Genomic DNA, 10,756 nt, shown 5'->3' on the forward strand with positions numbered 1-10,756 from the left:
AAAAAATCTGAAGGAAAAATCAGGTGGTCCATGGGTTTTGATCACACCGCCCTTGCAAATCCTATACGATTGTTTTGTCGGTCGAATTCCGTGTAGTAGCGAGCGATGAAGTTAGCGCCCAGTATCCAGATAGGGCCAGCAGGGGGCGGCACATCCAGGCCCTTAAATGTTACCGTGCAGACATCTTCACCAAACTGCGACTGCTGTGGACGAAAAGACAGAGAGAGAGAGAAAGAGAGAGGGCAGAAAGGAGAAGAAAATGAGGGAGGGATTAAGAAGGGGAAAGAGGGGTTGTTAATTTTACCAACTCTCATGACAAAAATATCACGATTCTTTCGTAGTGTAACAATATTTATGAGGTTGTGTGAGTTCATATTAAATAAAAAGCATACCCACACAATGAGCAAAAGGAACCAAAGGATCATCCTTAATTCAATTCAGTTTGAAAAAAAAAATTAAATGAATACCATACAAAAGCTATAACAAATTCAAACCCTGAACACTTCTGAGTTAGAGATAACATTCCTTTGGGACTGAAGTGGTTTGAGTCGCAGTCAGATAAAGATGTAGCTGTCTCACCCACTGTATGTAGTCCTCCTCTGTTAGGGTGTATTCCTCACCACCCAAATGGAAGGTGACACTTGGCAGGGATTTGACAAGGTCGCAGTTCACCGTGTACTAGTAGAAAAGAAACAGGAAGTCTTAATAGATCTGTACCCAAAAACTTTGATCGTATGCACAGACGTCTAATGTATGTTCCCAAACCCTTCTCTACAGATGGTTCACAGACATGCTGCACCTGCTCTAATGGATGCAGAGTGGGGTTTTTTTGTTTTTTTTGGAAGAACTATCAGCAAACAAAAGTTTGTTTTGTGTGACATCTTGGCATCTGTTATTTGTGGTTTGTTTCTGTGTAGCAGCAAGAAAGCAATAGAGGAGTCAGTATTCATCCTGACCGCGTTAAATCAAAGTTAATGACCAGTATATTGTTCATATCATCAAACCTGTCTTTCTAAGGCCCATTCTCCTGCCATGCTTCTCTTTTTCTTCTGTCCTCATTGACACATCTAGTTGTGCTATGCGGATGTGTTATTCTCTTTTTGTCCATTACATGTCATTTCCCCAGTGGTGAACCGTCAGGGCCTTCAAGATATTCAGAGAAGGCCCTGGAATCCTCAGATGGAAAAAAAAAAATTCTGAAATTCTGATTAATTCTATAAATAAAATAAAATGTATAAAAATCATCTCTGTGTTGCTTATCTGTAATATTAAAGCACGCCAGCTTGTTTCTGTTTTCTGTCCATGCAGTGTGGATTAAACTGGTTTTGTGCTGGAAAAAAAATGGAACCAGTCAGATATTTTTCTAGAGTCTCTGGGGAGAATATCTTCCATCCAGGGCATTCAATAACCTTTATAGAATGCCCTGACCATGAAACGGAATGAGGGTATATGCTTGGATTGACAATTTGATCAACCAGTCATATTTGGATGTGTAGCTAACAGGCATATTCTATTCTTTCAGATTTTCCCACAGCTCCAGGGTATTCTAGAAGACCCGCAGCGCGAGACCTAGGCTGTGTCCGAAATGGCATACTACATACTACTCGCATACTGATCTTGACATAAAAGTAGTATGCAGTACATGAAAAATAAAAATTTTGCAGTACACGACAGTTACCCGGATGAAGTAGGCCTACTACTCTGGAGAAGATTTGTAGTATACAACCGGAGCTCACTTCGTCGGGTACTGTATCCCATGAAGCAACGCGGTGATTTCCAACTGTCAAAAAATTCAAAAAACATGACGGACAGCGACAGAAGCAGCTTCACCTTCAACTGCAGCTGCAGTTCCGAATATAGATGTATCAGTTGCGTATTTTGGTGTAATAAGTCTTCAAACGCTTTCTTATAGGGCTACTTTTGATGGATATTTGTTGTAGTCATGTATTGTTCGTTTTTAACAGAACAGATAGCCCAACCAATAGCAGACGCGTAGTACACTACACGAAAGTTCTCATAATTGTGCACCATACTGTATACTAGCGTGTGGAGTAGTTTGCAGTACGCAGTGTATACTAGGCTAGTATGCAGTATGCAGTATGCTAGTATGCCATTTCGGACACAGCCCTAGTACTGGTAACTAGCGGTTGATAGCTGATGTTGAAAATGGCAACAGGTGGAGATTATACTGACGTGGACTTATCATTGCCATTTTCAAGATGACCATTCAGTGAAAAGTAACTAGACGTAACTAGAACAACGAAATTTTCGAAGATGGAGCAGTGAAATTATATTTTGCCAAAAGCGGAAAAATGGCCAGGGATTCCCCGTATTTTTTGTTAGTGATTTTTTGTGGGGTAGGTGCAGAGGGCCCAGTTCTGATAGGCACGGTTCGCTACTGATTTCCCTGTCATTTTTGCATACACTTAATGCTCAGAGCTACAGTTCCAGTTATGGCACTAGTCAATATATAAGTTTTTTACAAGGACAAATTACATGGTCTGGTGTAAATTTTGAAACAAAATTAAATATTTAAAGCTTTTCAAATCAAGACGACAAAAGCACTTGTCTTTTCGGCACGTATTTCAAATAAAAGTGACACGTTTTCCATCATGGAACACCAGTAACTAAAGCGTTTACAAAACACCATCTTGTCTTTTAGATGTCTAATCAAGAAAGTACAAAATGAGCAATTTGGATCAAAATCACTTTAAAATGTTTGGATCCTGTTCAGTTTTGCTCTGCGTGATCATCTCTCACGCCGTACTTAAACCTTGAAGGTCATCAGCCGGTCTCAAAGACTTAGCACACGCACACCAACGTTATCCTCCAAACTCCTCAACGTATACCAGCACTCCTAAGAGTGCCACCTACTGGCAACCTGATATCTCAGCTACAAGCGGTGCAATCCATACGTTCCAGCAGAAACAGGCAAGCAGTGTAAAATCCACACACAATAATAATAAGGATATCACACATCCCACTCAGATATCCATAGAACTGAATATGAATATGAAGGTTGTATCTTCAAGTTTATTAGAGGGAGTGACAGCCGTGCTGAAGCAAATTTATGTTGCTTTGAATGTATCAGTTCCAAACAATAGCAAACAATAGCTCTTCTGAGGATTAGCGTCCACATGTTCTGATCCTCTGTGCGTGTCAAGCACGGTCCGACAGTAAAAAGTGATAGATTATGAATATGTAGTTCACCTCCCTGCGGGGTTACGCAATGGGAAAGGGAAATCCAAAAAAAATATGAAACATGTCTGAAAGAACAAAACCACTGGGTTTGGGAGCTGACATATATATATATATATATATATATATATATATGTATGTATGTATAATTTTTTTTTCTTTTGGTCATATTTCATATTTTAGAACTCCCAGTGTTTGCTTGACCATGAAAGCCAAAATTCTCCTTGCTTCAAACAGCCGTCAGTCAGTTTTGGTTGATGCAGTTAATGTCTTATGGGGATCAGTTTTTGTTTTCGCTTTGTTCTCCTGTTCAAAGGCTGAAAAGTTACTAAGTGTCCAGGGTCTCATGATGCCAATGTTGAAGGAAACTGCCACATGAAAACCGCACAAGCCAACGAACTGAAGCAATGATGGCTGTTTCCGTGGTCTTTTCCGCAAACCTACTGAACTCACTTATCAATGGCCAATCAGAAGAGAGTATTTCTCAAAATGATAATAAAAAATAAATTAATAATAATAACAACAACAACAACAACAATAATAATAATAACAGGGTAATTAGTTGAGAACTTACCCCTCCCTCTGCCAGCTCTGTCGCACCAATGGCTTTCATTAGGACTGACACAGAGGAGGCAGGGCCTGTGATGTAGGAGGAGCCTGTATCGACCACAGCAGTGCAGCCATCCTTACAGAAAAGCATCTCTGCCCCTACAGACACTCTGAGGGAGAGATAACGCTCATTAATACACAGCCGTACAGCATCTGGACCAAACCTTAGGAGTCTGGAAATCAACCACCTTGGTTCTCCACTTTTCTACAAGTGTCCAATTTAATGTTGACAGTAGGAGCAACTGTTTCCAATAGTACAACGGCTCTGAGCTGTTGCATTGTTTCCAATATTCTAAAAGCAGAACTCAATAGCAATTGGTAAAGAAATCAAGCTGACCACATTTAAGATCAATTCATGAATTAATCCATTAATTCCACTGAGCATGGAAAAACCACTGAAGGAATTGCATCAGAACTGAAATGGAATTGAAAGCAGCTGATCTGAATTCCGTGAAATGTAATTCCGCTTTGTGGGCAGTTTACAGCCACACTTAAAAACACAGTATGGCTTTTCTGCATAACTGAACAGAAAATGAGAAAAATACTTTTCAAGCAGATTGGAGTAGTTTTGGGAAAGCAGGTCTTCCCAAGTGCTAAAGTGCAAGTGCTAAATAATTTACATAAACTATTTTTGTCTGACGATTCGTATGTTTTTTTTTTGTTTTGTTTTGTTTTTGTTTTTTTGGGGGGGGGGGGGGTTGTCAGATGAAAAGAACTGAACCCAAGAAAAAAATAGAAGACTAAAATAGTTTTAATCATATTGAATTCAATTTCTTTGAATTTATGTACAATGAGCTCTTATATTTTCTTCGGTTTATAATAGTATAATTTAATAGTAGTAGATCATCTTTCCCTTAGTTGTAGAATTTCATCAAACCAATTAATGTTTCCAGTAATTTCAATATTACTCCAGTTTTACATCCTTCCTTAAGACTAGTGTTGACTCCAAGTCCAATTCAGATTCCAGAACATCAAAATTAACAACTAATATTCAGTTAAATTCATCAATCAATCTAAAACTGATGTGGACCAAGCTCTCACCCCTTCATGTCCACCTCCCATTTTCCTTCCTCTTTGGTGTTGACGTAGTTGAATGATCCAGTGAAATAGTTGGGATCTGTGCCCCCCAGTACCAATTCACCCCCCGGTGAATGTTTGGGGTCCCTATTTTACCACACATACAATATAAATAAGTTAATGGGGAAAAACTCACCTTCACTTTCTAGATACTAAACACAAAGCTACTTCAAATACATCTTAATTCCTTGCTTGCTGTCAGTGCAGTTTTGTGTCTTATTACTTCAGCTGGCTGTGCGATCTGTAAACCTTAATTTCATTTGTGTGAGGCCTTTACCACAGTATTAGTCATGGACTTATACAGTCAAAGCTGTCTGAAATCCCACCTGCTGTAATAGACGGAGAAGACTTGTTCCTTGAGAATGTGCTGGGACATGATCCGGTCAAACACTGGCGTGATTCCGTCAATGGCCACGTCGGGATAGCCCATTCCTAACACACCATCAAACTTGGCGAAGATGAATGGAATGGCAGGAAGTGCTGTGGCCTCTGCAAACACCTGCACCACCGGAATCCCACCAACCTATCAGAATACACCAAACACCCAACAGCCAATCAGAGTTCACCAACCCCCCTTTAACCAATAAGGGCTCTCCATGAAAGGAAAACTGGCCTCAAGGCTGTGAGATTCAAACTGACAAAGGTAAGGGGCTTAAACTGGAACATGTCAAGTCAAGTCAAGTTTACCGTCCTTACAGCTAGCTCATAAAGCTGTACAGTTTAATAGTTTGGCTTGCTCATTACAGAAGTAGAGGGTGGATTGGGATTGTTTTGTGTGGTAACGGGGTAAAATTCCTCTCACCACAACCACGTCCTCACTCAGATAGCCCCGGACATTTCCAGAAGCATACTGTATGGAGAACCCTGTTCCGTTGTGAATGTAGGTGTGGGACTTGGAACCATCGTACCTGTTATGAGTGACTGAGAGAGACGCAGTACATGATTCTCAGAAAGAAACAAGCTGCTTCCAACAACTGTGAATGAAAAAAACTGCTGAAAAGTATGTAATGGTGAACTGGGTTTAAGACAATGGCTCTGTGAGTGGGCAGCTGGTATCATTTAGAGACCTCTGTGGGCCTTTCATTCATCAATGAAACGCTGACAAATGCTGAGAAAGAAATCCTTGTGTGTGAGTGTGTGTGTGTGTGTGTGTGTGTATGTGTGTATGTGTTTTGAAGTGTAAAGTACTTTGTGTACTGGGGATCGTGACCTGACTGCATACTCACAATGTGGGGCACAAAAAGCTGTTCTCCACTAGGTGAACAATATGTTTTTCTAAAGTATATTGTTGTTATCGGTAAACCAAAAGTGTCAAAACATTTCTTTGGTTAGAGTTAAGGTTAAGGTTAGGGTTAGGGATAGGTTGGTATTCTTTAGTTACAGGGAACTGGGAGTCAGTGGGAATTCCCCACTTAGATATGAATACAAACTCGTGTGTGTGTGTGTGTGTGTGTGTACTCACAGCAGGCTGTGTAGAGTGGGGAGCAGCTGTGAGAGGGAACCCACAGGTTTGCCGATCCTGTATCAAACACCACATTAAACATCTGGGCAGGTGAACCAATACTGATCTCCCCAAAGTACTGAGTCTAGGTCCCACAGAGAGAAAGAGAGAGAGAGGTTAAGACAATACAAGGATGATCAACAACAAGCTATTCATATTTACAATAACTAATATACAAAGCCTCCAAAACAGTCTTTCAGAAGACCTAAAAAGACTGTAAATTGATCTCTAATGGAAATTCTATGTTTTAATTCATTCGATTCTCCGGTCATTATCTGATAAAATGGTTGGAATAAGTTTAGTGAGGTCAGTGATGGTCATGGTGTCTCACATCTAGGTAATTGGTCAGTGGTGTTGGGGCCGTGCCGTTACTGGGATGGGGGTCATCTCCAGTTTTCTGGGCAAATTCAGAAAACACTTGTTCAGGGGTAACTCCCAGCTCCTTTAGTGTCTCCCGTATGGAAGGCATCTTCTTTAGTGATATCCTAGTGAAGGGTAACAGAAAGAACAGAGATAATCACTTAGAAGGAAATGGAAATAGAACTACAAATCCCATGTTGCACCACACAGGAAACAGAGGAAAGACTGCATTCACATAATAGATATTCCATAGTCAAGCCAAGGACCTAAGCTGTATAAGTAATGTATCAGTTATTAATAATATCCAGCCTAAAATGTCAGTTGGACGCCATCAGTGACAACAATGAGAGTGTGACTACAGCAGTGTGGGTTTCTGCCCTCTGGGCTTCTGCTTTTCATGACTTTACAGTTTTATTATTGTTTTTCGCTGCACTATCTAACAATAAAAGCAATTCTGTACTTGGTAATGCTTTAACAGCATCCAATATTCACAGATTTTACTCCGAACACTGGAGAATTATGTTGTTTTTCTGTCATCCACAGGCTCCTGCAGTAGTGGGAGGTTGGATTCATATCCCACAACACCCTTCTCAGGACAGAGAACTCCATGTAACCTACCACAAGTCTTCAAGCAGGAAAATTCAATTAAAGAGTGAAAATAATAACTATTGTTATTGGAATATGGTCAAAACCAAGTATAAAAAAAACGATTGTGAAAACAGACTGAGAAGACAAAAAAAGATTTGGAAGATCTGAAAAAGTTCTCGAAGGTTTTTTGTTTGTTTGTTTGTTTTGTTTTTTCCCACAAACGATTTGTGGGTGTAAATTTCCTCCATGTGCTGAAACAGGACAATGTCCCACGTTCCAAAACACTGCTCTTCTCACACATAAAGCTGTGTCAGATATCAAACCCAAAGCGCTGCTCTTCTCAGACATAAACCTGTGTCAGATATCAACTGGTCCACCTGTGTGCCTGTTTTCACACTGATGTCTTTAATCTAGGTTCATCCTTAGGAAAGGAGGTGATAAAATGAACTATTGTTTACTGTTGTTTGTTTGTTTACTTACTTGTATAGGAGATTTTACCTCACTAAACACTCTTCTAAGTGCTAAAAACATTAATCCGTTTGCACAGAAGCGCACCCCAGCGGGCCTGTCTGCAGTCCGGTTCTGAGTAACCAAAATCTTCTTATTGTAAGCGTCGAATATTCTTAAAACACAATTAAAAACTTTTGCTCTGGCTATTAGCCCACAATTAATACCAGAGACAATGTACAGCAATGTTTAGCTGTTGATCAATGGTCGACACACACACACACACACACACTTTTTTTTTTTATTAAAAGCCACACACAAGCATTCATTCACTCACTTGTTCATTCATTCATTCATTCATTCATTCACTCACTTGTTCATTCATTCATTCATTCATTCATTCATTCATTCATTCATTCATTCATTCACTTGTTCATTCATTCATACCTCCACTTGTTCATTCATTCATTCATTCATACCTCCATAAGGCTTCAGTGGTCATTACTTGGAGAGATAGCAGAAGAACAGTGCAGCAGTTCACTCTGGTCCTCAGAGCCATCTTGTTATAATGTATATAAATTATAAAGTATAATCCTATATAATATAAAAGTATATCCTATATAATCCTGTTGTCCACCTCTTCCTCTTTCTCTGTCTTGTGCTGTCCAATCCCACAGTAGTTCCTGTCCAGTTTAGTTGCTTTTGAGAGACTGGATTTTTCACCCTCTCTTTTTATACCATTTCTCCTCTACTCAGGTCTGACCTACTGGGTCTCCCTCAGTGACACACACATGGACACACACACACTCACATACACACAACCCCCATCTCTCTCTTTCTCCCTTTCTCTCTGCTGATAATCTACTCTCTGAGTGGTATGACCTTTGACATGTGGGAAAACTGGGAGACGGAAAGCAGGAACACACACACACACACACACACACACACACACACAAACACATAAATAGTCCTCCATGACACACTCATACAGTCAGTAAATGCCACCAGGGCTTTCAGGGCCACACATCCACAGGGAATTGAAATTTTATTACAAAGTGCAAACACCACATAAGTCAGAAGACATTCCACACACACATTAAGTCTTCAAGAGGCAGTTAGGAGGAAAACAGATTTGGCCTTTAATGCAGCCTTTTTTGACCTCTGCTTGATTAATGTTGAGTTCTGGGAAAGCACCAAGACTTTTGGTTAAACCTTGGACTGTGTCTTTCAAACAGGGCTACATTCTAGGGCTGGCAGAGCGCAGAACTTTTGTCTGGGATGTCCACAGCTTACTCCATGGAGGAGAAACATAGCCACTGCAGATGTTGGATTTAATAAATACAATATTCTGGTGGTAGGCATTTCTGTTCTGCTTCTCTCTCCAGAAGGAGAGGAGCTTTCTGAGTGATGCTCTACCTATTGCTTTGTTCTTCTGTCTCCTGCACTCCTTCCTTTCTTCTCCTCTCTTCTTGTCCTACCTTATCTCTCTGACAGACAGCTCACACCAAGTGAGCAAGGAGTGTTTCCACTCCTCTGATAATGTCTGCTCTGTGTGTGAGTGCATGTGTGTGTGTGTGTGTGTGTATGAGTGAGTGAGAGAGAGAGAGAGAGAGAGAGGGAGAGAACTTATAGGAAATTGCCAGATCAGTAATGTGCAGTGGAGGTCTAATACACAACAGGAGTGAATCAAGTCCAGAGAGAGAGAGAAGTAGAAAAAAAGATGACAGATTCAGATGATAAATGGGGTTCACAGGCCCAGAGGGAGAGAGAGAGAGAGAGAGAGAGAGAGAGAGAGAGAGAGAGAGAGAAAATTCTGTCCATTCTGAACTCATCGGCCCAAACCCAATACCTACTCTCAATGCCACCCAGTCAGCACAACAGACTCAACGCAACAACCAAATGGTTGCAGTTTTTCACTACTGTTTACACACATTTTCTGAATCTTTGGCTCATGTTCTCAGAACTCTAAACACAAAGCACAAAATGTAAAGCAAATGTAAAGCATTCAAAACTGTTTTCTCTCTTTCCAAAATGTGTTTTTTGCATCAAAATGACACACACATGCCATCATATGAACAGATCTTTCTACCAACCAACTACACACTGATGTGCTGAACACAAAACACTACTATGAATATTTTATCAGTAGGTTTATGCTTCTCGCATTTTCAGTCCTACACTGTAGCCGGTTGTAAAAGATTGTTAAAGTAATGTATACCTACTCAAATATATATAAATAAACAAACACAAATGCAATAGGCCTGCAGTAACAAAAACACTTTTGTTTTTTTCCAATATGCAATATTTTGTAACAATTGTGTTTTGTATGTAACACTTTACATACCCAACAGGAGAAAACCAGGAAAAACATAAATAAATAAATAAAAGTGGCACATTTTTTCAAAACTCTAAACACAAAACGACAAAAACTAAAGCAAAATGTGAGAGAAAAACTAGGCTGCATTCTGCTATTTTGGTCTGGCCGCAGCACCTCATCTACATCACACACGATGTTCTCCTTGGCTAAACAGCGGGGAAAGAATCTTCTGGGGGTGACGGATCCAGCCGCCGAAAGCCCCCACATCAACTTCACCACATGCATCCTCCATTGCCTGGAGAAGAGGCATGCGTGCAAGGGGATGGCGGTCATATACCTTCCATCGCCAAGCCAAAAAAACTTCTTCAATTGGGTTTATGAATGGGGAGTATAGTGGGAGGTATAGAACAATACATTGTGGGTGGTCAATTTTTTGTCAGTATGAAATGGCATTACTGTAACATTGGCCAACAATCACTGACTAATGTAGAACTACTGATATGTCAGACTGCATTATACTACGGTATACATACATAAAGCAAATGTAAAGCAGTAGCGTAGTGTACATAATAGGTAACTTACCGGTTCTCATTTCTGAATGTACGGCTGTGTAGCGGCTCAAGTTGGGCTGATCTCTCTGTCCAGCCTCCTTCATACTC

General features: G+C 40.3%; 1 protein-coding gene across 1 annotated transcript; it reads right to left on the reverse strand.

The window, feature by feature from the left end:
• Positions 1–41: 41 nt before the first annotated feature.
• Positions 42–8,339, reverse strand: ren (renin). The gene is made up of 9 exons (XM_030785261.1): positions 8,260–8,339; positions 6,717–6,870; positions 6,347–6,470; positions 5,687–5,805; positions 5,211–5,407; positions 4,849–4,971; positions 3,773–3,917; positions 580–678; positions 42–203 (listed from the first exon to the last, which is right to left on the reverse strand). Exons 1-9 carry the CDS (start codon positions 8,337–8,339, stop codon positions 42–44), a joined length of 1,203 nt encoding a protein of 400 aa, XP_030641121.1.
• Between the last annotated feature and the right edge of the window lie 2,417 nt (positions 8,340–10,756).

The sequence above is a fragment of the Chanos chanos genome, chromosome 9 (genome assembly GCF_902362185.1).
Source record: "Chanos chanos chromosome 9, fChaCha1.1, whole genome shotgun sequence".
Lineage (NCBI taxonomy): Eukaryota > Metazoa > Chordata > Actinopteri > Gonorynchiformes > Chanidae > Chanos > Chanos chanos.